The sequence below is a fragment of the Curcuma longa genome, chromosome 15 (genome assembly GCF_044706935.1).
Source record: "Curcuma longa cultivar G26 ecotype Majalengka, Jawa Barat chromosome 15, ITB_CL_G26_1.1, whole genome shotgun sequence".
In the NCBI taxonomy this organism is placed as follows: domain Eukaryota; kingdom Viridiplantae; phylum Streptophyta; class Magnoliopsida; order Zingiberales; family Zingiberaceae; genus Curcuma; species Curcuma longa.
Genome location: NC_133875.1, coordinates 4,748,664 through 4,773,971, shown reverse-complemented (window position 1 = coordinate 4,773,971; position 25,308 = coordinate 4,748,664). Strand labels below are relative to the sequence as shown.

Below are 25,308 nucleotides of genomic sequence, written 5' to 3'. Positions count from 1 at the left end.
CTCGAAATGCTACTTCTCTCTCTGCCTTCTCCTGCAAGACTTCGTCTTGGATTCTCCCAAATCCTCTCCTCTCCTCTTCTCTTCCGCGATCGGCTATAGTTGGCCGATTCTCCTTGTTCTCCTTTTTGAATCGTCCTGCTATTTGTCATATAATCTATTTTCTTTTATCAATTCGTCGACATCACTTGGTAGGGCTTTTGGGAATCTTCAGGTAAGACAATTGGTGCAGGTATCTGTAAAATTTCGTTTTTTTTGCCCTTGAGTTGGATGCATCAATATGTTGTTCTTGTGATTTGAAGTTCTTCTTTTCGATGGAAGGAGTTTTATTTAGTGGATTGATTTACTTTTGACCTAAAGTTCTGATTTTGATAGGGTTCGTATCCCCCCTTATCTCATATTTCTTGTGTAGAGTTTAGTGGACAATCAGTGTTAGTTTGATTTGGAAAAGGTTGCCCATTGATATCAAGTTACCATGTGTTAGGAAATTGTTGTGTTCAAAACGGTTTTCTTAGTTTTGTTGGTTGTTGCAAGGACAAACTTTGACTACTATTGGCCAGTAGTATGGTGAACTTTGATTAGGAATTGATATCTTGATTAAATATTATCTAGGCATTTCCTTTCAAGGCGAAGGATGGAAGTGGTGTCAAAGCACAGGATGGAATTCCAATAAAATTCCCCTTCTTATGTTTGTGGATCTCGATATTTCGGTGTTTGTTGGTGTAGTCAAGACAAACAACCATGTCTCTTTGCATCTACTTCAAAGAAATTATTAAATTAGAAATTGTGTGATTTTATGCTTATATGAGGCCAGACCATAAGCATAAAATTTGCATGCTGTATCAATATTCTGTATTTTGTTAACATTGACATGAGCTGATTTTGGAAGAGTCAACGAAACAGGGTCTCGCCCATTACGGTTTATTCCTTTGGATACTCATAGCATGTTTGATTAGTCATCCTGCACATAACATGCTGAATATGATCTTATTGCTTGCATTATATGTTTTCTTTTACTAGTTAACAATTGGATATCTTTCTGGCATTGACTGAGATGGTGTATCACCTAATGCCCTATTGTTGCTTATATCACCTATAAAACTTTTTGGTTGTGCTGACCAGGTAAAGACTTAAAATTTTACCGCTCTTCTTTATTCAATTTGTATTCTAACAGCCCATTCAACAGTGTTTTCCAAACGGTCGAGCTTCTGTTACTGACTGTTCTAGATTTAAGTGTCTTTGGAACTGCACGTATTATTCTGAACACACATTGAGCTCTTCATTCAAGTTCTATCTATAGTTCTGCAATGTTAATGATTCTCTCTTCCTAATCAGTAGTTTCTAGTGATTAAAATTTTACAATTATTGTACTTTGGGATGCAATAGTGCAAACTTTCAGTTATTCATGATTATTGTTAGATAGGCTTGTTGTTACATGTTTTACATTTTGCATTTATTTGAGGATTTCTCTGAAATATATGGTCATGTGGTCAGGTCGAAAATATTTATTTTTGGTTTATTTGGATAAGAAAATGTCTGGACTAGCTGCTTCATCAGAACCTTCTGAATCATCTGAGTACATGCTACTCGAAAGAGATCAATATGAGCTACGGCCTGTAGATATATCTATGAGAGCTCAGAATAACATATGGATTGATCCAAATGTCGTAAAACTTAAGCATAGGATAGGGCGTGGTCCATATGGTGATGTTTGGATAGCTACTCAGCACCAACGCAGTAATGATTATGATCATTATCATGAAGTTGCAGTGAAAATGCTATATCCTATCAAGGACGATCAGATACCGACCTGTTTGGCCAAGTTTGAGGAACTGTACACAAAGTGTCAAGGGATAGATAATGTCTGCCATCTTGAAGGTGTTACAATTCAAAATGGAAGAGTAAGTCATAGATTTTTAGATTCAAATTTGCATATGGAAGTGTTTGAACTGTGAACTTCAGTAGTTTTTTGTAGCTATCGTTAAATCACCGGCAACATGTTTTATGATCACAGGTTTGCATTATCATGAAATATTATGAGGGATCAATTGGTGACAAGATGGCTCGTCAAAAAGGCGGAAGAATTTCACTATCAGATGTCAAAAGGTTGCTTACATATTTTGGAAAGAGTATTTTTCTCTTAATGAATTTAAGCTTGGGAGTTCCTTTCATTGGTTCAAAATTACAGGTATATTGTTGATTTGGCTCGAGGCATCCTGAAACTTCATGGAAATGGGATTCTGCTACTCAATCTTAAGCCTTGCAATTTCCTTCTTGACAAGAATGATCAGGCCGTGATCGGAGATTTTGGGATTCCACACGGAATGTATGGACTTTCATTACCATCTTCAGACCTAATTCAGAGACTTGGTACTCCAAACTACATGGCTCCTGAGCAATGGGAGCCGAGCATCAACGGTCCGATCTCATTTGAAACTGATTCATGGGGACTTGGGTGTAGCATCGTGGAGATGCTAAGTGGTGTACAACCTTGGTGCAGTAGGTCTCCTGATGAAATCTACCAACTAGTGGTACGAAGGAAAGAAAAGCCAAAAATTCCAAGTGGGTTACCTCCAGAATTGGAAGGTATTCTTCATGGATGCTTCGAATATGATTTCAGAGATCGTCCTTTGGTGAAAGATATTCTCCGCGTATTTGAAAGGTATTCTCCGCGAGTATTTGATTCCACTCTGTTGTTGTTTCTTCTTCTTCTTCCCTTTTTTATCTAAGAGACACTAGAAGTTCAAATAGGTATGTTTTCTCTAGCATTTCCGATATCGGTCACATGGAAGCCAGTCCAATTAGCTAGTGCAGTAGTAGATCTTGCTAATAAAAGGTGTTGGCACTTATGCACATGAAAGCAATCCCCTATCTTGGTGATGCTAGGTTTGAATCTAGGGTTAGTTTGATTTGGTTCATGCAAATTTAATCTGACTTCATCTCCGGCTACAATTTGCAATCACAAAGCTGAGTTCATCATATTATGTATATAATGACTGAGGAGGGAATTTTCGCGGCCTGAGTTTAGATTTTTTTTTTCTTCAGTAGAACTTTTTCACTCGCAATGTGAGTAGTGTATATGTAAGTAACCTCTACTTTTGTGAATGTTTTTCAGTTTCGCAGATGAAGTTTATAGCGAAAGCGAAGTTGGCTATCAGATTGCTGAAAAAATAAGTCGTGTTAGTTTCACCAGTTGGGCACTCCTGAAGGACCAACTTCAGGTTGGTGATACTGTCCGCTCTCGGAAGCCAAGGAACTCGTGCAAGTCGGAGAGCATGGAGATCCCCGAGGGTATCGTTGTTGGGAAGGAAAGTGAGGAACATAGTGATGGCTACATTCTTGTTCGGGTTCATGGACTTCACAATCCTTTGAGAGTGCACACTTCTGCTGTAGAGCGGGTGACCTATGGCTTTGTCGTTGGCGATTGGGTACGCACAAGTAATGAGAACAAGAAGTGCTCGCCGGTGGGCATCCTTCATAGCATAGAGCGTGACGGAGAGGTACATGTCGGTTTCATCGGTATAGAAACTCTTTGGAACGGTCATTATTCAGAACTTCAAATTGCCGAATCATACTGTATTGGCCAATTTCTGAAAGTGAAATCAAGCATCTCCGCACCGAGGTTCGAGTGGCCGCGCATTCCTGGAGCAGAATGGGCAACTGGTAGGGTATCGGAGATCCGCCCGAACGGATGCCTAGTGGTTAAATTCCCAGGCAGGTTTAGCTTCGGAGAAGCTAACAGCTACCTTGCTGATCCTTCAGAAGTGGAAGTAGTAAGCTTCAAGAAATGCGAGGGGCTAGTGAAGAAATATCGGCATCTCGAAGACTTTCATTGGGCCGTCCGGCCGTTCGTTATCACATTTGGGTTGTTGGCTGCGCTGAAACTGGGGGCAGTCGTCATAAAGAGCACCGGCAACTCGCAGAAGAAGAAGACCAGTACATTTGTTGATCTATCAGGGCAAGTCGAGAACCAACAGCCGATAGAGGAGCCTAATGGTGCTAATCCGGCATGGGTTCCTCCTTTAGTCTCAAATATATTCTTTGGAGACGGAGCTCATGCTACTCGATAAGGAAGAACAATCCAACTTCTTCAGGCTCAACTTGTCAGTCGACTAGGGAAGACTTAAATAAATGTATATAAATACAGTTCATAGATTACTTTCATCTAATGCTGGTTTAAACTCTAATTGCTTGTACATTTCTTGGTGACTATCATGCATCTCTTTTTATATAGCAGATCTCAATGCCCTTAACTTGCAGTAATAAGCTTTTCAAGTGCTAACCTTCAGGCAAGCCAAACAGATGGTAAATTCATCAAGCAGTATAGAAGCTCAAACACACCACTAATTTTGCAGTTATGACTGCTGCAAGTAAATGAAGCTCACAATCATGAAATATATTACAAATCTTCGAGTTTGGATAGTGATGAAGTCATATCACAGTGTAATGATATTTACGAATAAGCTTATTACAAGTAGTTCACCAGCATCTTGCAAATTATTAAGTCTTCACCATGTAGTATCAGAGCCTGAAAATTGAATTTGAAGAAATTAATAAGGGTGGAAAAAACTTACAACTCAGATTCTCATCTCTTCTTGAGAAACAAAACAAATAGGGATTTATAGCTATGAACAAGATACCTCTTTTTGTTGGTTTGGACGAGAATCTGCACAAGTCATTATTTTGAAGGAATGTATCAAAGAGAGGTTGGATTTAGATGATATGTGATTGGTAAACAAGAAGCAACTTCAAGCAAGGTACATAATGTATTCTCATTCTAGTCGATTGATAATGAAAAGATCTATGCAAACGATGCTAAGCTGCGATATCAAACGAAAATTACGAGACAAAGTCATGTTTAGCAAAGACTTCAATGAATCTTTCAGTGGATCCCCCCTCCAAATTCCACGATAAGTTTCCTAATACTAGAGGCTGTTTGAACAGGTGTGGTGCTCATTCAGAGACACAACATATCAGTATTTTGAATGAAATGTTCCCTTATTCAATTAGTATTCTTACAAGAACCTTCATATAACACAACATCCTATACGTTAATCTTACATAAAAAACATCAAAACAATGTGCCATTTTCAAAGTTGTCAAACTCACTTTCCCACCTAGAACCAGAACATGATTTGTAAACTTGGGTCATAAAATTAGAATTGCAGTTTAATTATTCAATGTAATGGCTCAACATAACAAAACAATTCTTAAAAAATGATTAGTCAGTTTAGTGTTAAAAAACCTAATGGCATCCATAATTATATGCTATAACTATAAGCATAGCATATATAAGTTGAATCGAAGCTAATAGTTGGCACTAACACGGGTTGTTTTTGTAGTTGCGCATAAGTTCAATCAATATAATTTATAGACTACTTGGTAAGAAAAGCAAAAAGAAAGAAAGAAAGAAAGAGATGGTGGTTGAAATGTTCTCCAGGTTTAGATATCAATCATTCAGTGGCCAAAGGCCTAAAGATCAATGGAAGTTTTTCATCGAGTAATAGAAATGTTGAAACAGTATGGGCATCAGGAAATCCCCCTTTTTGTCACTTTGTGTTGATATTTGCTGCAACCACGAAGTAAGAGAAACCAGAATAGTAAAGGAAAGATGTTTACCTTTAGCCCCTCGCCTTGAGGTCTGCGAGGCGTCTGGAGAGATCGTCCTCGTTCACCTTCTCATTTTCCTTCGCCGGAATGGCATGCGCCGCAGCCTGTGGCAGCCCAACTGAAACCTCCAGACCGTAGTCATCAGCAACTTGCTGCATCAGGCTATTAACCTCGCCCTCCGGCGTGGAGAGGCTGGTCGATCCGGCCATGGCGCCTTCCATGAACTCCGCCTGGACCTCCATGTTGACAAACTGGCGCTCGAATTGATCCATCGTCTCAGACATCTTCTGCAGGTTTCCGGAGGCGAGAGAAGACTCAAGGGACTTGACGATGGAACCCATGGACTTCCCGATCACCTGCATCTTGGCCTGGGTATCGAGGCGGGCGACGACGGCGTCGAGGCGGGAGGCGAGGCGGAGATAGTTCATCTGCTCGTTCCTCTTCCGTATGGCGTTCTCAGCGTAAATCCGGGCTCCGTCCATGTTTCCCTTCTCGATCGCCTTCTTCACCTTGAGCTTCTCCGACTTCTCCTCTTTTTCGCACTTGCGCGCCTGCCGCTGCAGGCTCTTGGACGTGAACTTCAGCTCCATGATCTGGTTCATCAGCTTCCCTGAGCTCCCCATGGCGTCGACGGAGGAGGAACGGGATTGAGGTTAGGGTTCCGTCGACGTGGGAGTTGAAAAAGTGGATCGAACGGAAGATGCCGAAATGCGATGGAATATTTTTTCTTTCTCATTATAAAATGGGAAAAATATTTTAAGGGCTTTATATTCGTCTATTCGTGGGCCTAATGTATTTAATTGGGCCTGTATATATATATATATATATAGATGTATTATACAGAGGTCTAATATTTAATCATTGTTTAATTTAAATATATAAAGAAGAGGAATGTTATGTTGCGCGACGAGGAATCCACGACCTGTACGTGACACCGCGATTCATCGCTGCTGTCGCTGCCGCTGTTGTCGCCGCGCCGTCCGACCATCGCCGATCACCGCCTCGCCGGATAGTGGCCGGAATCCGGTGGAATTCGGTAAAACAGGGTCGGCAGTGCGCGCGCATCGTTTCCAACCAAATTGCGATCGGAGACCGACTGAGGAAGGACCGGCATGCCTTCGTCGGTCTCTGACTGCGATTTGGTCGGAATCAAATCGCGATTTGGTCGGAAACGGCGCGTGCCACTGTCGACAGCGATCGGGTTGGATTTCGATTCGGTTAAAATCCGGAATCGATCGAATCGCCGGAGACCGACCGAGGAAGGACCGATGTATTCGGCCAGAATCCGGCCCGATCGTTGTCGACAGTGGTGCACAGTGGGGGCGGCATTTTCCAAACAAATTACATCGGATTCCGGTCACTATTCGGTCGGAATTCGACCGAAGCACCAAGTTGCACGTCGATCACGCCCGAGGCGAGGGCCGGCGGTGGGTAGACGGCGCGGCGAGGGCGGCGGCAACGGCAATGGGTCACGGGTCGCGCACGAGTTTGTCGCGCAGCATAGCAAACCCGATATAAAGAATATTATATATAGATTTATAATAAACAATAATATAAAATTCATTTATTAGATAAATAATTTTACCTAAATTATAATAATAACCATATTATTAGTCACAATAAACTTTTGACCGTTAAATTCGTCTGAATTAGTTATCACCATAACTGCACTTAGCTTAAGCCCCTAATAAGGTGGTTAAGGGGCCATTAGCTCTTAAATCAGGCAGTTAAGGATGAGAGTGTCACTATATAAACCATGTGCTCGCCGGGCATATGGAAAGGCGGTTCGATCTCTTCGAATCTTTCCCCGCTGTGGAAGTAGTCGTCGTCGCCGTCGCCGTCGTCGTCGTCAAAGAGGTGCAAACCCTAGTCGTATCCATGGAAAGGCACCGCGGAGACCGCTTCGACGACCGTCCTGGGGACCGCTTCGGCGATGGTAGCAGCCGGCGGGTGTCTTCTCGCTGGTCCTCCGACAGCACCACCGAGCGGCAACCGCGCTACCCCAGGGGCGGCCATGGAGGCGGGGGTGAAGATATATTCGGAGGAAATAGTAGCTCTGGAGGCCGATTCCACCCCTACCGTGCACCGCAGGACTTCCCGCCGCCGGCTCCCACTTCCGGTTTCCGTGACGGAGATCCTGGGGAGTTCGGTCCGTCGCCGCCCGTGGGTGGCCCCAGACGCGGGTTCTACGGTCGAGGAGGTTCTCCAGGTAGCTCAAAATCTTAATTTTGCTCGTTTGCGCGTCACTTTGTGCTTGATGTTGCCGAGTTAGGGTTCGTAAAAAATGTTTGTTTCAGTATTTTAGTAGTGTTTCCTTAGTTGGGCCTTGTTGGCCTGTTGCAGCTCTATTTGACTATTATGCTTGTTTGTCCATTGGAGTTTGCCTCTCTCTATCTCTGGAGTTAATTGACTTTGACTTATGGGGACGGTACCTGACCTTGGACCTCTAAAAGTTGAACGTTTGGCTTCTGGTTTTCTTAAAATTATAGGAACGAGAGTGGGAAAATTATGACGGGATCATGGCTACATTACGCAGATAGATTGTCATGCTTCGTATTGTTGTAACCTTTTAATACATGGAGAAGCTCCTTTAATTCTTAATACGGCGAGGGTTGTCTTGTACTCCATGTGGTGCTGAAGCAGCACCTTCATTATCCTATTATAAAGTATAATCAGCCCACCTACAAAACCTGTTAGGCTGGTCGCCTTGTCAGGGTAGCTTGATATGTTCACTCGAATATGCAAACTGTCATTGGTTGAATTTAAAACTGAAGGTGGTTTGATCTCTGAATGCTAAAGGTGGTCATTGTAATTTTTTTTATAAATATTATGTAGAACGCGCTGGTGGAAATAAAATTGCAAAGCTTTTTATTGGAGCAGTTCCAAGGACAGCAACTGAATTAGATGTAAGTCACTATTGCTTTTATTTACTGGTTGGGTTTCCCTCCGTCGTTCATATATGCAAAGTTCCATATCATTTTTTCCTCGATCACATTATCCATTTCTCTTTGGGTCTTCCATGTGATAGTAGATGATGTTTATAATTTACATTAAGCTATTACATGTTCTTAAACATACTTTCTGGTTTGCAAGTTCAATATATTTTGTGTAAATATGGTTTCAGTATTTTCATTTGTGTATGTACATTTTTTTTCTTTGATTCGTCCCTTGTTTGAGGAGCATGGAGATGTCATTGAAGTAGCCTTTATCAAGGATAGAAAAACGGGCGAGCAACAAGGTGTGTTCATATTTCTTTTGCCTTTATATTTTTGATCAATTGTCTTTCCCAGGTTCCTGAGAGTAAGCAGAGAACAATCTGGCCGTCTCTCCTATCATTTGGTTTTGGAACAGTTGCCAATTATTATCCTCTTTTGGATGGTTTCAATTTTGTTATTTTCTACATCAAGATGAAGGAAATACCAAGATCATCAATGGTTTATTGACTCTTGAGTTTTGCTGTCAAGTACTGACACTGCAGTATCAGTTGGTACCCTGATGAAGCAGTGTGTTTCATGAGCTGCAATATGCAAGTCATTGGTTGTAGGTTTATTTAATTTTGAGATGATGCCAGTCTTTGGTTCTCTGCCATTGTTGTATTCTAAATTACAGTCTGATGTGATTATGCATCCTATGCATGCTTTAAAAATATGCTAAGAAACATATTGATTATTGTCAAACCTGGAATAATTTTGTTCATGTTTGAATGGTCTTCTAAGCTTCTTTGTGCACTTTATGTCATTGGATGGATATGTCCAGATGATATTTGATCCAACTCATTATGGTCTTTCGGTATCATTGATTGATTATAGTTGTTCTTGGCGTGGTTGTGCACTGTTATGTGAAAACTGAAACCATTCCCCTAGTGTTGCAAGAAGTCCCTTTTCTTGTTCTCTGATTAATAGCATGAACAAGAAAATGATTGGCTTAAGTTAATGTCAAGGATTGACCCTAAGGTGTGATGTGATGGTTTTTTTGCCTTCGCTCCATTGGTGGATGTGAAAAGTTATGATAAAAAGTGAATTATTGATGTTGTCCGTTGATAGATGGTTAGATTTGTTCTGGTGTTTCTTATTCTTCCTCTAATGTAAGTGGATCTTTTTTAAAATAATTTCTGAGATTGGCTGTGGTGGTGCTAAATGTTATTAAGGTTCTTAAATCCAAAATCTGTGGAGCATATGGCTATGATGGATTCTTAAATACAAAGTTATTGATGGATTCTTAAATGCATGCCACATAGTTCACAAGGAAAAGAGATCCAATGAACTTTGGCTTGTGGTTATCTCTCTGTTTGCGTAATCAAGCTGTGAATTTGACTTTGATGTGTCCTTTTTTTTAATGTGCTGATAATATGGCTGCACAGTTGCTTACACGGTGCCATTCTATTATAATATTTCAATATACATGGTTGCAATGCAGTTCATTGATAATCCTTGTGCACTATTGCTCAGACTTTATCTTGAATTTTAGCATCATATTATCTGTGCTTTGCATATCCTGTGTCAGTTTGAGAACTCTGATGCCAGAATTTTTTTTTATGCCAAACTCTGCTATATCATCACTACATGCATGCTATCATGGTAATGGGGCACATTTTTGCTGTGTACAACTTGAAATTGCCAAAATCAGCTATTTCCTGTACTGTGTTTCCTCTTTACTGCTTTTATCTGTCTGCTTCATTTGCTTCTCTTTCTAGTATATGGTCAACATCCCATTTCCTTTACAGTATTCTCTTGATATAGTTTGTGGAATTGATGGTTATCACTGATAAGTTATAAGCATGGGATATATAACACTATGTTTCTGCATATTGATTCTGAAGTTGCTCTTTGTTCGCATACCATACACACATACACGTGTATTATGGCATTTCAAATCTCCATTTGGCATCAGTGGGGTGATTGCATCATACAAATTAATTTGCCATAGTCCATGTATATTTTGCTGAGAGATATTATTAAATTAAATTGAATGTCTGTTTGCCATTTGTCATCCTATTTCTTGTCTTAGTTTGTTACCGTGGCAAATGGTGGTTGATGCTGCACATATAATGTTATGCACTCTGTGTTCAATTGTTTAACTAAAATTCTATAGTCATTGTGGGATGATAGTGATTCTCTCTTTGTTGACGTTTTTTCTGTTTGGTCCTTCCTTTTCTACTTCTCTATTGACAACACTTATAATTTCCATTTTTCTAAGATCTGCAAGAAACTATTTTTTTCCATTTTGAGGCCTTTTGGGAAGAGCCCAAGAACAAAACCATGAAGGCTTATCATTCTCTAGTGACAACACTTATAATTTCCTTTTTTCTCTAAAATCATTTTATTATCTGATTCATCTATGTGTTTGCTATTTTACAATTGGGAAAGATGCACGCTTGCTATTGTGGAGTAAACATTCATGACTCTGGGATGGCTCTGTTGAATCAGTTATTGAAAATTTGCTATTTCTCTAACTTGATAGTCTTATACCATTTTATGGCAGCATGGTTATTTATGTGGTGCCAGATTCCCACTACATGCTCAACTTGTTCTATTTGTGCTGTAATGTGGATTTGGTAACTATATTTTCAGCCAAGTAGCTAACATCACGTTATCATCGTCTCTGGTTAATTCTTCATGAGAAAAGTTGAGATGATTTTAAATTCATTTTTATTTCCATTAAATCATTGAAATTCTACAGTAATTATCTGAGGGAACTTTGGGAAACTATGTCGGTAAGCTTTTCTAGCTACACGTTTGAGCTTCTTGAATCTCAAACCTAAAATGTGTTATTTTTATTCTAGTCAGATGTCTATTTGATCTCATTTCTCCCAATTGAAACCTGCATGTATTTGCAATTGGGTGCTTTTGAGCTTGGTTCTTTGTTTTTCTAAGACCGTTATAGTCTATGATACTATTGACCTTCTTTGTGCTCTGTCTGTGGAGAACCATACTTGATAAGTGATGATCTAAGTTTGTGAACATCTATCTTATTTATAAGTGGAGGTGCAACAACCTGGCTAACAATCAGTTCATGTTAGGATAAGGCCCACCCTGGATGTCCAGAGGCATTGTGGATGGCTGATGAAGAGCAGACAGACGAAGGAACATGGTAAGAGGTTGGTGAGATAGTGGTGTGCTAAGCTGGATCAGTCATGGACAGTGAAAGAGGTTGACAAATGGAGTATGTAAACACACAACTCAAGAAAATTTAATGCAAAATATAAAACACTTTGGTTAAGAGGGACACTATTGTCATTCCCCATGGCACCAAGTGGCTGCCAGAGGCTTTTCCTTCAGTTCCATTTGCTCTGCTAATAGAAATTCCTCAAATATTGAGGATCAACTAAAAATATGCATTTTTTGTTTGGGTGTCAACTGGATATTTCAGCTACCCTCATCTGGAATACTTTGAAGATGATTAGGTTGGCCCTTGTAAATACCTTGATGCACGAATCTGTCGATGGAAAGGAACCCTATCGTCTCCAGCCCATAAGAACTACGAGATCACCTCGAGGGCACCTTATACATCTAGGGTATGGATCGACTATAGACCTTGTTCAATAAGCGGAACACTTAAATTGTCTGCTCTCTGATTTGGATCAGTAGTGTAATTTTTCCTATATGTTCTGAGTACGCATGAAAAAAAGATCATACAATTGTATGGCATTAAATTCTAGAACTTGACGCACACCACCTCCATGTTTTGCTGGATTTTGTTACTATTATTTACATTGTTTAGAGACTTCTCTTGAGCAAGAATCTTGCTAAATGGATGTTAGTGCATTAATAGATCATACAATTGTATAGCATTAAGTTCTGCAACTTGATGCACGCCACATTCATCTTTGCTGGATTTTGTTACTATTATTTACATTGTTTAGAGACTTCTCTCGAGCAAGCATCTTGCTAAATGGATGTTAGTGCATTATTTTGTTGTCCTCTCAAGGTTCTACACTATAATTCAATGGGGCCTTTTAAATATAGTTTGTACAGAGGACATTCTTAGACAAGAAACATTGTACAAGTTGTTTGTGACAGACCTGTGTCAGTTAATCAGACTGCTGAGATTTCTAATATTTTTGCCCTTCTGTTGCTTGGCCTTGCTTCATGGCCAGTGTATGCATGTGATTCTATTGGCATTTAGGAATTACGTTGGGATATATGGGAAATGGGAATAACATATTGCTTGACAAAGAGAAGTTGCTATGCTCCTGCTCCCATACATGTAATGGAAGGTTATTATTAGGTACACTGTGGTGATCAGTCGTGTTGTTTAATATGGTTTTTAATTTGTTATCCATTTGATTGATTTGTTACATGTTTGTTGGCCGTCGAGGATTCTGGATGATCCGATACCTCATCTAGTTGCAACTGATTCTTTTGTGAAAATACCAGGAATATATCACATATTAGCAGAATTTAAGTATATCTGTGAAAGTTATAGACATTCGGGTCTCATCTACAAATTTTGTTCAATCTAAGGTAGGTCTGGAAGTATATTGGAATTCAGGAGTCTAATTCTCTGAATTAACATTTAGTGTATGAGATATTGTTCCCAGTTAACTATTCCTTAAGTTAGAGTTTTTTACTCTCTATATCACTTATTTTCTGCTGAATTTAAGTATATATGTGAGAGTTAGACATCATGGTATTATCCACAAATTTTATTCATGCATTAGAGTCTGATATATTGTTCTGGGTTAATTATTTCTTACTTATGTTAGATTCTGTTATCTTATCTTTTGTCAAGCATTATTCTTTCTTTTGTTCATTCAAGTTAGTATGTTATTAGAGATATTTTTCCTGGTTTATTTTTTCTTACTAATGTTAGATTTTTTATCTCATCTCTTGTCAAGTATTATTGCTTCTGTTCTTTCAAGTTAGTGTTTTGTTTTGATTTACTATTAATCTTTGCTTTATTTGGGTACTTTTCTCCACCTATATCTGATGTTGTCAAAGAAAGCAATGAGGACCTTGTTTACTGTCAAAACTTTCTCAGTTCAATGAGCAAGATGACATCTCACTCAAGAAGCTTTCTTATTAATAATCTGAACTTCCTTGTCTGTTTCTCATTTTAACAGTATTGTGAATTAGTTATCATTCCATTCATTTGTGTGAAGTCTGTTGGGTATCATGAGCCTCCTTTACTACTTGTTTGGAAAGTTGAGAAAACATTTTGTTACCTTTTCTAACATACAAAAAGACTGAACCGTTTAGTCTCCTTCAACATTTGTTTTTTGTTTACCTTTTATGATCATTAAATATATTCTTTGTTTTGGTTATGTCTGCCATGCATGTCTTGCATTTATGATGTCCATAAAGTAATTTCGTATTTCAGCTTGACTAAACTTTTTTATGCAGGATGTTGTTTTGTTAAATATGCAACTTCCGATGAGGCCGATAGAGCCATCAGGGCTTTACATAATCGGTATACTTTACCTGGAGTGAGTATTTTTTCCACTGTTAGTGTATGTTTACTGATTTTTTTCATCACATACTTTGTGTCTTGACTTTGATTGATTTTCTCAGGGAACAGGACCTATTCAGGTAAGATATGCCGATGGAGACAGAAATCATCCTGGTATTACTTACCTGCCATCACTAGTATCAAGATTAATCTTTGTTTTCTACTTCTTGAGAAATGGACATCTATTGCTTTTTTATTGCTTGGAATGTTATATTTTGTCTGATGTATTTTAATATTGCATATTACATTTGTCTCATATTTCTGTTTTCAGTTGATTAAATTGATAGGCAAACAATGTGCTAGGCTACCTTGCAGCCAAACTCTTCTGGTCATGCATAATTAAGAAGGCTTGACTTGCCTTCATATCATTATAAATGCAATCTCTAATGCTGTACCTGAGCAAGTAGCATAACTTTCTATTTTTGGTGTTCAAATCTTCAAATTATTGCACGCCACTTATTATTTCAATGAATCTAGCATAACAATTTTTTCACACTTCTTTGCGTTGGTCACTTTGTGTTACTTTAGATGCTGCTTTTCATACTGAAAGCGCTGGAACATGCATTGCATCTGAAGATTTTCTAACAAGTTATACCATGATAAATGAATTAAAATTCACTCTATAATTACTCTTCTTGGCTTAGATCCTTGCATATGGTTATTGGATGGAAATGGCTATTATGCTTTTAACTTATTAAGCTTGACTTGTGGAGAATTGTTTGTTGTGGGTGATCTATGGTAGGGTGATAAGTGTAGTCTTTTTGCTAGCACCTAAAGTCATATGTGCACCTGTTCGTTAAATCTTAAAGTTCTTTTTCTGCATATTCTGATTTTATATTTCATGCACCAATATAATGCTTAGGTGCTGCTGATGACAAATTATTTGTTGCATCGCTGAACAAGCAAGCCACTGCAAAGGAAATTGAGGATGTAAGCTTGTATAGCTTTCTGTAATCTGGTATCTTTCATATTTTTAATGACACCATTAAACTTTTATAGACCAATATGAGAACTAGAAAACCAATTTTTTATCTTTTATTTTCTTTTGAGAATATAAATGTATAGACCAATCTCATTCTAATAGATGGAACTTTGGGGATAAGTTATTATCCTATCAAATATAACATGATTCTTTGTGTTTGAATCCTAATTCCTAATATATACCCCACAACTAAAACATTATTGGGCTTGGGACAGTCAAATCCAGCCAAATCTAATCTGCCATCCACACAAGAACGGAACCACACGAGAAGGGGGAATGCTAAGAATATCAATAAATTGATTTCTTTCCTAATAGCATGGAGTTTTTGCAATTGGAAGTGAATCAATTGAATATGGCACTTTGTATTGAGATGACCTTTCCAATCTTATACCAAATTGGAAAACAAACTAAATAAAACATATGAATTTTGGAATACACTACTTTTCCAAATCAATGGGGTTGTTTAATATGTTTGTATTTTTTATTGAAGTCTGTTTGGCAAATATTTGACAGATTTTTTCTCCATATGGACGAGTTGAAGATGTCTACATAATGAGAGATGCATTAAATCAAAATCGTGGTATGTCTACACACATTTGTGGATTTTTTTTTTTTTGGCTGTATATTATTTCTTGGTTGTAATATATTTTCAATATGAAGGTTGTGGCTTTGTTAAATTCTCAAATAGAGAGATGGCAGCTGCAGCTTTGAATGCTCTTAATGGAACTTTTGTGATGAGGGTAATTTTTCCTTTAGGTGCTTTATTTGCTAAGCATAGTGATGAGCTTTTCTTTTCTTGGCCATTAGGGATGTGATCAACCCTTGGTTGTTCGATTTGCTGATCCTAAGCGGCCTAGGACTGTGGACCAGAGGTTTTCACTTCTGTTTAATCTTAGAGGACTAACTTCTGCCTATAAACTTACCTTTTCCTTCACATTAATTTAGTGCACTTGGTTAATTTCAGGAATGGACCTGCATTTGGTGGACCTGGTCTTAGTCCTCGATCTGATGCAGCATTAGTTATCAGGTATGACGGACTGCATATGAAAATGTTATGTTTAAATTTTCAGTTAAAAATAAAGTGTAATGTTGACTTGTGGATGATTCCCATGTTTTGGTGGTTATTTTTTTCCTCAAGAATTGCAGATGCTAGCATGTTTGTTTTGACTTCATATGTTGAACAACATACAAAATTTCATGGGTTTAAAAAGCTTACGAGAACGACATGTGATTGAGCATCTGCATATCACATAATATCTATGGTGTTATAACAAAATGTATAAGTAATCTACTAAATGAATTAGTCTTAGACTCTTTGAAGAATGTAAATTAGTTTCATCCTATAGGTTTTGCTCTACTTGTTTCGGAAGCAAAACTGCATAAGGATGGTCCAGAAGAGTAATATTTCTTAGAAGCACTGCAAGTTACTTATATGTATGCTGTATGTAGATATGTGTGTGCATAACCTGATGATATATCACACTGCTCACTAACAACTTAGTGAAAATAGGACTGTGACAAGATTTCTATTACAGGATGCATGCATGTAAAGATTCTTCTAATACTGAGTTGAAATACATCGAAATAGTACTGCAGGTTTTCTTTTTTGCAATTTGTTAACATTACTAGCTATCATTGCACAAGGCTTAGCTGTGGATTACTTATTTTTTCTTCAGAGCTGTTTTTTTTTTTTAAAGTATGTGAACATAACTTGGCGATTAGTGTCTTCTTTTATAACATTTTGCCAACTGTAGAAATATGTATTGTTCCAAACTATAACCCTGTGTAAATCTGATTTTAAAAAAGCAAGCAGATTTCTACTCAGTTGCATGTTTATTGAAAATTCCACACCTTTCAATATTTCACCATGACATTTTATATTGTTTGTAAGCTGCTAATTCCATCCACTTTTGGTTTCAGGCCAACAGCTAATCTGGATGAACCAAGAAATGGGAGTAAAACAGCTGATTCTTGGCAGTCACCAAGTGTTGATTCCTTCGGTCCAGCTTCTCAGTCTAATCCACATGGATCTGGAGCTACCTTGCAAGTCAAAGGTGGCCCCATTGCAACAACTTCAGATGTTAGTATTGAAATCTTCGAGCTTGGTATTGTTGTTTTTTTTTCTTCTCTCCCTTATGAAATATGTCTTGTTGTCTAGCCTGGCATTTATGGACCAACTGCTGTTTCGAATACTGGGCCAGTCTCAAGTCTTTCAGTGCCACCATCACAGCAGGTATTTATTATTGTGATTCCAGTCGACTATTATAATACAATTCACTAATAACTTCAGCATTTTGAATTTAATACAAGCACTGCAACTTATAGGGATTCAATCCTTCAATGGCAGCAGCCCCTTCATTTGGTGCCCAGCAAATATCACCATTGCAGAAGCCAATGATACACCCACAAAACTTCCCATTGCCTCTCAAGCTGCAGTCCCAGCAAGGGCCTGCTTCCCACACACATTTGCTTAATTTGCACAGACCTCCACAGCATCTTGAACAGCTTCAACTTCCTCAATCCGGTAGCTTATCCTCAAACCAGAACATACCATCACAGCAGTTACCTGGATTGAGTGGGCAAGCATCCTCATATCCTTTACATCCACAAAAAGCCTCTTCTATGGTCCTGCAAGCTCCTTTAAGCCTACAAGCACAAGCAATGCCCACTACTGCTAATCTTTCACAGTTTCCTGCATCGAATGTTACACCTCAAATGCTTCAGCAACCTATTCAACAGTTTCCATCACAAGTACCCCAAATGTTGCTCCAACAACAGGCACAAGCTTTACAATCTAGCTTCCAATCATCTCAACAAGCAATTTTTCAATTGCAACACCAGCTTCAACAAATGCAACAGCAGCAGCAAGTAACTGAGGCCTCTAAATTGCAGGTAAAATAACCATCGATGGATTGTGTACTTAGACTTCCTTTCCTCCTAGAAGTGTATGAGGTCTTTTGTGAAATCGAAGTGTCCAAACTGATTTAAAAGGTTTGTTACATCTGTTACGTCTTTCTTCATTCCTGTGTTATACTATAATTACAACTTAAAAAGTGTGTGCATTTGTTATATCTATCTCCATTCCTGTGTTATACTACAAATGTTACATATATGCTTAAGTTTAAAACATTTATTGTCCAGTCTGCATGGGGTGGATCACAATCAACATCAATTCCTCCTAGCACAGCTGTGTCAACTCTTCCAGTTGCAGTAAATGCTTCACCTACAGTTCCTATAACTTGCAATTGGTCAGAGCATACATCTCCAGATGGATTTAAGTATTACTATAATAATGTTACTCAAGAGAGTAAGGTATTATTCAGGCAACCTAATAATATATTTGAATTCCAAGTTAACTGCAAATAACCAAACTATTACTGTGACAGTGGGAGAAGCCTGAAGAATTGATGCTATTTGAGCAACAGCAACAACAGCAGAAGTTGCTTCTGTTGCAGCAGCAACAACAACGACAGCAACAGCAGCAGCAGCAACAAAAACTTTCTTTCCAGCTGCTTCCATCACAAGCTGATCCCAAATCCCATGCACAAGTTCAACCAACCCAGCAAGTTTTGCCAGCTCAACAAGTACAACCTCAAATGCTGAGGCAACAGGTGCAATTGCAACTTCTTCAACCCATTGTTAGTGAACATTTTTTACTGTATCCTACAACCTTCCTCCCAATATTTGACTTCACTTTTTTCTGTTCAGTATCAAACTTCTGGTGGAGTCCAACCACATATGCAAGTAAGTTCCACAGCATAGCAAATTTTATTGAGATACTTATAAATAGAAAATTTTTTATCTCAATGCTTTTACTAATTTTCTTCCATCTTTGCAACCCATATTGTGCAAATGTTCTGAAATATATATTAGAATCTTAAAAAGCAACAACATTTCACATTTAGTGGGGTTTTTTTTTTTTTTTGAAAATTATTGACAACAAAATGACAAATATACTTCTCATTGTGCAAATTCAGAAACCATCTTCTATCTATATATTATCCTCTTGCTTGAAAGAAAAAATGATCACAATTGTCATCCTTAGTAGATGGTTATTCTATAAAGCATAATGATTTACAGGACAGAGGTCTATTATTATAGTATGATATCCTATGAGTTGCTGCCATAGATAAAGTACTCTTTCTTCCTGGCCTAGCTAGCATGTCCGACTGCCTCTATTTATTTTCAGTGTTCTTTGCTGTGATGAGATTAAAGGGTGCCCAATCAACTGCATAAGAAAAATGAACTTCAATTTTATTATTATTATTTTTTAAAAAATAGATTATTACTGAGAGTATTTTCTTAGTAATGGTTGCTGATTCTTATTGTAATAAATGGGGAGATTGTACTCTGGCTTACCTAACCAACTATTCTTTTTTAGGACATGAGTTATGGACAACTGAAAACTGCTGGTTTTGTGATGGATCCTTCTAAATTCCAACATGTTTGGATTAGTGCTTCCCATGCCATTTCTTTGCATTATTATATTCCAATTACTATTGTGCATTAGCATCTCTTATTTTTGTGTAGGGGATTTCACCGGCACAAGATTGGACTTCAAAAAACAAACCTACAGGTTCTTAAAATTCTCATTCTTACATTATACAACTCTACTGTTAACATATCTCTACAAATTTTTCTTGGTATAATGATGAATGTTATTTTTAGTCTTCTCAGTAGATATTAGTCAACCAACAATATTTTTTGGTTCCATTCACTACTCTGAGATGTGTTCTTTGAGATATATTTTGGTTTTTCTAGATTAGTTCATGTGCTTGCCCATAGAGCTGTTGTGACATTAACTACTAAGCATTCCAACTACTAGTAATTCATCCTATTACCAGTTCAAGTTCAACTAATAATTTATGATGGTCCTGGAATTATTGTTTGGTATCACATTAACAATGGCTCCGTTTTTCAATGATTCCAAAGTTATGAGAGTGGAATGACCAAAGAGGAAGACAAAGTAGAATTTATCACAACTAAGAGTTTAATATCTGTAGCTTATCCCAATTAGTTTTCCTGTTGATGTGATGATATTTATTCCATGCAATTAAGAAATTCTTAGTACTCCATGTGTCATATATGGACTCAATTCAAGTTGATGGTTTTTTGTTCATGGTTCTATTTTTTAGCTTATGTACTGATTTTGATGTTTGAGTTCTTTTAGGTACTTGATCCAACCATGAGGCCGAGTATAAAAGAGCTTTAAAAGGCTTCAGATCGAGTGTTCCTGAACATGTAACCATTATCAGCTGGCTCTCAAATGGCTGTTCTTGCTGTTTAATGCCTATATTTCTCCTCAGCCTCTGCCCTGTACCACTATTAGCATTTTGTAAAAGTAAGTAGTGTTGTATTTATATCCCTTTTTCGAGTAAACTTTCGTTTCTCATAAGGTGTTAGATCGTCTATGTTGATAGTTGGTGATGCTCTTTGCTCTCACATCTCGATAACACAGACCGACTCATTACTATTACATTTCACTCGACACCACTGTTGGCCTGATCTGATCAACTATTTCACTCTACCCATTAGGACTGCCTGCTCGACCTCATGAACTGACACTCTCCACTAAGTTGGTCGGCATGATCTGATTGATCGACCCAAGTTAACTAGCTCGACTGATTTGTAATCAACTTGCCCGCCCAACCATGATCCACTTGATTGGACCCATAAAACCTGAAGGGCTAATCCTGCTCAGTATGAGATTTTATTTGGCACCAGAAAACTTTTAGCCCTTGTTTGCATACTTCACCACTACAAGTTGCTAATCCTCCTCAGTACATTGAATTGAGAGGGTTCATGCTATATTGACAATAAGAGACACAGTGTTCCTTCTCTTCTTACAAATCAACAACCTAAACTATTCTTCAGTATCGACTGAAGCAGTTCTTTTTCTCTGAAACAGAGCTTTGACTAGTGAAAAGATTGCAACTAGCACTATCTCAACATGTTCTGAGGTTGTAGTCTTGATGCTAATTTGACCTAACCCTCTGCTGTTCAGGTTGGCATTGATCGACATCTTTATGGTGCGGGTAGCCCTGAAATCAGTCTGAATGCTTCCGCCGAGAACCATATCGTTGTCAAAGGAAAGGATGGTGGCGGCGAGAGTCCCTTTATCATCTCTGATTGGGTAGTTTTTTCCCCTTAAGGTAGCTTGGATACTGCCACCAGAAGCCACTTGGCTGCAACCTCGGATTTGTCCAGCATTCACAACTACTTTACATCTTCTTCCGATCGAAAGTGAATCCTCTAGCTTGCCTCCGATGAAATACATACTCCCATACTTTGTCACAGAAAGACCACCTCCAGTAGTGTTACACTGAAAGTTATGGAACTTGGCATTACCATGAACACTACAAACCAAATCCTCGGCAGCAGTTTGGAGATCGACTTCTGTACGCAGAGAGTAGCATTTTGGATCAGTATAAGTGGCCGTGCATTCGGATTGAATGCGGAAATCTTCTTTATCCTTTCTCATTTGTGCCACAAGTGATGCTTGGAGGTTTCTTCTTAACTCTTGAGAACTCTCCAAATTGATTCCATCGAACCCAACATCATGATCCCATCCGTGTGAATCTAAAACCGGTGTCACGAGCAACTGATCATGACCTAATACACAGCGGAATCTGTGGACCGGGTAATCAGCATCAAAAGTTACTGGGATAGCCATATCTGACACTTGCATAACCTCTTGATCATGGCATCATGGTTTGCTGACTGATTATTATGGTGAAGCATTATTTCTCTTCGCCGTCTACGTTCTTCCTTCCATTGCTTCTTTAGATACAAGGTTTCCCAGTAATCTAACTCATCAAGGTACGCATTTCTCTGGACTTTGGATAGTTTTTGGAACTCTGCTTTTGTTAATATACGAATCGGAGGCAGGTTATCATATTCATCCTCATCATTGTCCAAAATATCATCTGTATCATCATCATCAATGCCATCAGCAGTAGCTAAAGAATGGTGACGAAGTATAGACGAGAGGAGATGAGGCAACGAAGGCGACCGACTGCCATTAGGCGTTAGTTGAAAGCTGTCCTGAAACTTTAGTAGCAGGTTAGCATCTGCCAAGACCTTGGTTGCAGCACATAACAGCAATAACTGAGATAACCACACCTGACCATTTGGTAGAACCTTCTCACCTTGAGTATTAGTTCTGCACATCGGATGGTTTTCTACCAGCGCAACGGGAGTTTCGAATTGTGCATTTGAAACAACCCGACGTATATAATGCTGAAGGATCTTTGTGCAGTTATGCACAAAAGCATCATAAGCGACAGGGAAGCCCTCAGATCCTTCAGGGGGATGTGATGAGGAATGTGTCATGACCAGAATTGTGTTAAACCAGATTGAAGAACCAAAGATATCGGTTATGAGCTTAAGTAGTGGGTAACCACTATATCCCCTGTCGATGACATCAAGCCGTTCGGCATACAACACGACATCTGGTTGGGATTTCTTAATGAACCTTTTGATGGAAAGCAGCAATTTTCTGTTCTGATGCATGTTACCGCAAGACGCGGAAAGACCAGGTGTGTCGATTACTGTAACATTGATGCCTTTGACAGCCCCAACAATTTCCTGAATACGATCCGTAGCGGGTTGGAATGCATTGGTAGCTAACATTTGTTGCCCGAGAATAGAGTTTATGGTTGAACTTTTACCTACACCTGTTTTCCCCAGAACAAGAATTTTGAGTGAGAAATTCAGATCAGGCCTACCAGCTGCTTCCAGTTCTGCTGCAGCTACCCAGGATTTATTAACCTTAAAAACATGCCTCTTGACATCCGAATCACCAGCTCGAATCAGGCAAGCAAGTTGCAATCTGTATAGAACTTGTGACACTATAAGGTTTTCCGGTGTCATTCCTATTCGAAGGACAATGCGCAAGAACTTGAACAGAAGTTCCTCAACTTTAGTTAATGGATCGGCATTCGGGTTATTGTACACTTGCCCTGTATGAGAAGTCTCAGCAGTAACAAGATGTTGGCTAGCTGGAATTTCAGTTATTGGAATATGGTTGGATTGAGAATCACTAGCTGATGACATCCCGGCCTTATTTCCTGAGTCGTCTGCATCCAAACAAAAATATATATGTATAAAATTTAAGTACAATGTTGTTGGGTTGCAGGCATGGCTAAAATTTTCTTTGAAGATAAAGGATAACAACATTGGGAAATGAGAGAACCACAGTAAGGAATCAACTTTACAAGCAACATTATATTCAATTAAGATGCACTTGGTGATTAAACTAGACAGATTGTGTATCCAAAAAAACTTTATTGTCATAGTTTACATAGTTTTGCCTGCGACTAAAACCGAGAAAGTGTCAGTGGCTTTGGTGAAAAGTAAACATAGTATGCTCCAGGTTGGTCCTGACCTTGTCTAAGTTCCACCTCATTACATGATAGCTGAAGATGCAAAATAAATTTTGAAAAGGTTGTCTAACCATCTATATTAAATCATGCTATCTACAAGAAAAACGTTGCAAATGTTACCAAAATGTGATTAATAAGCAAAAAAAAACATGTAGTTGCATCCCATACAAATTCATTCATGCAAGATCTACAAGAAAAAACATTGCAATCCCTCATAGGCACAAACCCAAATTGACGCAGTAAACTGGCATGCATACAAGTCAAAAGTCCTCACAGGCACAAACCCAATTGGTGAAATATATCAGGATGTGCAACACCAAAGATAGAAATTCGTATGAGAAGGAAAAACAACTTGCAATTTTCATTGATATTCAAAGTAAGAGTACCTCGGCTGCTGGCTTCTTCATTTGTTATGTCATCATCAGAGAATCTGAAAGGCCTTGCAGATAGAAATTTATTATACAAGTTGGCTGGAGACGCACCTCCTAAAATCCAACATCTTTTATGCAAATGGAAATCGGCGCAATTAGTATAAGAGATTTACAGAATAAATAAATGAGAATATCACTTAGCATACTGAACATTGGAGCAAAAAGAGAGGTTCTAACTTTTTAAAAAAAATTGATATTAGAGATTATTTACTTGCTTGGTCATTTGTCATGACTTTCCTTTGGTTTTCCTTCTTTCCATATACATAGATAAGACTAAGCATGAAGACAATTTATTTTATCAAAACAGCATAACCATTGTATGTTTGTCTCAGCTATTTGGAATCAGCTACAAGCATATTACCCCTCTATTGAGCTCTATGAAGGTTATATCATTAGTAACATTCAAATCAATTAGACCTTTTTTATTGTATTAACTACAATTTTTTTGGTCGCATTTTACTCCTTTTACCTTCATTCTATTCGAATTAACTCATCTAACTATAGAATTTATTGAACGCCTTTGAACTCTATACAATCATAATCTCCTTTCTTATTTTATCATCCATAATAGATTCATCTAATTGCTCACAAATAGTATCACGGAAGGCAAGTAATGACACAAGTTGCCTCTTGTGGCATGAGTCACCATGATATCCTATTCCTTGAAAGAGTATGGTTGCATTCAATGATTGCCACTAAACATTGACTTGAAAAGAGCCTACCTAGCTCTCAGGGCATAGTTGAGTTGGTTACGACGGAGCAGACTTGAAGAAGAGGACAAGGGTTTGAATCTCGATGAAGCCGAGCAATATTCTCCTCCGTCGTGACCAACTACAGTTTCTTAATTTACCTCCTCACATATGATTGTGAGACCGACTGTATGAGGCTATTGGGTGGCGGATTCCACCGTTTTACAGAAAAGAATAGCCTGCCTCATTTGGATTATCAATGATGATTGAAGAGAATACAAGTCCTCAGAGCAAGGCAATTAACTAAGTGAGCACATGAACTTTATTTTAGCTGAGGCCAAAACAGTTCTTGCAACATTCTGATTCCTTACATCGAAGATCACACAGACATTCATGCACTCTCACCGCGGACACCTCCCCATAATCCTCACAAGAAGTATATGAGTTTATCCTTACAGTTCAAATCACTAAACACTAAAAATTCCATTTGAGATAAATGCAAGCGTCAATTGAGGTCTACATCAAGGCGTTGTCGGATAACATTGAGGAAAACCTAACAATCTTATCATATTCGATCAATCAACCCCAGTTCTCAAAATTCATCACCAAAAGGAGACATCGATTAATATTTCCTCAATCACAAATCGTATAAGTACGACTTACGAAATCAATCCATTCCCGACAGAGCTCGGCGCCATACCTATGCAAGGAGAGAACGGACCGACCAACCGACCAGCACCGGCGACCAGAACTTCCACCGCGGCCTC

At 38.5% G+C, this 25,308-nt stretch overlaps 4 protein-coding genes across 6 annotated transcripts; 2 read left to right on the top strand and 2 right to left on the bottom strand.

Moving 5' to 3' along the window:
- Window positions 1-34: 34 nt before the first annotated feature.
- LOC141846115 (protein KINASE OF THE OUTER CHLOROPLAST MEMBRANE 1) lies at window positions 35-4,233 on the top strand. 2 transcript variants are annotated; one of them, XM_074734103.1, is made up of 5 exons: window positions 35-211; window positions 1,492-1,898; window positions 2,012-2,103; window positions 2,186-2,659; window positions 3,113-4,233. In XM_074734103.1, the coding sequence occupies exons 2-5, from the start codon at window positions 1,530-1,532 to the stop codon at window positions 4,065-4,067; spliced, it is 1,890 nt and encodes a 629-aa protein (XP_074590204.1). In that variant the 5' UTR covers window positions 35-211; window positions 1,492-1,529; the 3' UTR covers window positions 4,068-4,233. The 2 variants fall into 2 exon arrangements, with proteins under 2 accessions (XP_074590204.1, XP_074590203.1); XM_074734102.1 differs by lacking the exon at window positions 35-211 and having other exon boundaries at window positions 1,476-1,898.
- Window positions 4,234-4,341: 108 nt separating this feature from the next.
- Window positions 4,342-6,329, bottom strand: LOC141846116 (ESCRT-related protein CHMP1B-like). Of its 2 annotated transcripts, XM_074734105.1 has the most exons (3): window positions 5,617-6,329; window positions 4,638-4,663; window positions 4,342-4,525 (listed from the first exon to the last, which is right to left on the bottom strand). In XM_074734105.1, exon 1 carries the CDS (start codon window positions 6,228-6,230, stop codon window positions 5,619-5,621), a length of 612 nt encoding a protein of 203 aa, XP_074590206.1. In that variant the 5' UTR covers window positions 6,231-6,329; the 3' UTR covers window positions 4,342-4,525; window positions 4,638-4,663; window positions 5,617-5,618. The 2 variants fall into 2 exon arrangements, with proteins under 2 accessions (XP_074590206.1, XP_074590205.1); XM_074734104.1 differs by lacking the exon at window positions 4,638-4,663 and having other exon boundaries at window positions 4,369-4,525.
- Window positions 6,330-7,380: 1,051 nt separating this feature from the next.
- On the top strand, window positions 7,381-20,390 carry LOC141846080 (flowering time control protein FCA-like). Its single transcript, XM_074734061.1, has 18 exons — window positions 7,381-7,816; window positions 8,443-8,513; window positions 8,767-8,845; window positions 13,950-14,032; window positions 14,118-14,169; window positions 14,918-14,985; window positions 15,551-15,617; window positions 15,698-15,777; window positions 15,845-15,909; window positions 16,002-16,064; window positions 16,958-17,117; window positions 17,196-17,270; window positions 17,363-17,929; window positions 18,179-18,349; window positions 18,424-18,648; window positions 18,746-18,781; window positions 19,568-19,613; window positions 20,208-20,390. Exons 1-18 carry the CDS (start codon window positions 7,381-7,383, stop codon window positions 20,213-20,215), a joined length of 2,352 nt encoding a protein of 783 aa, XP_074590162.1. The 3' UTR covers window positions 20,216-20,390.
- Window positions 20,391-20,524: 134 nt separating this feature from the next.
- On the bottom strand, window positions 20,525-23,920 carry LOC141846336 (translocase of chloroplast 90, chloroplastic-like). Its single transcript, XM_074734354.1, is given in 4 exon segments — window positions 20,525-21,739; window positions 21,742-23,115; window positions 23,808-23,881; window positions 23,883-23,920. Coding segments are annotated over 4 exon segments (2,325 nt in total). The 3' UTR covers window positions 20,525-20,900.
- Window positions 23,921-25,308: the final 1,388 nt, after the last annotated feature.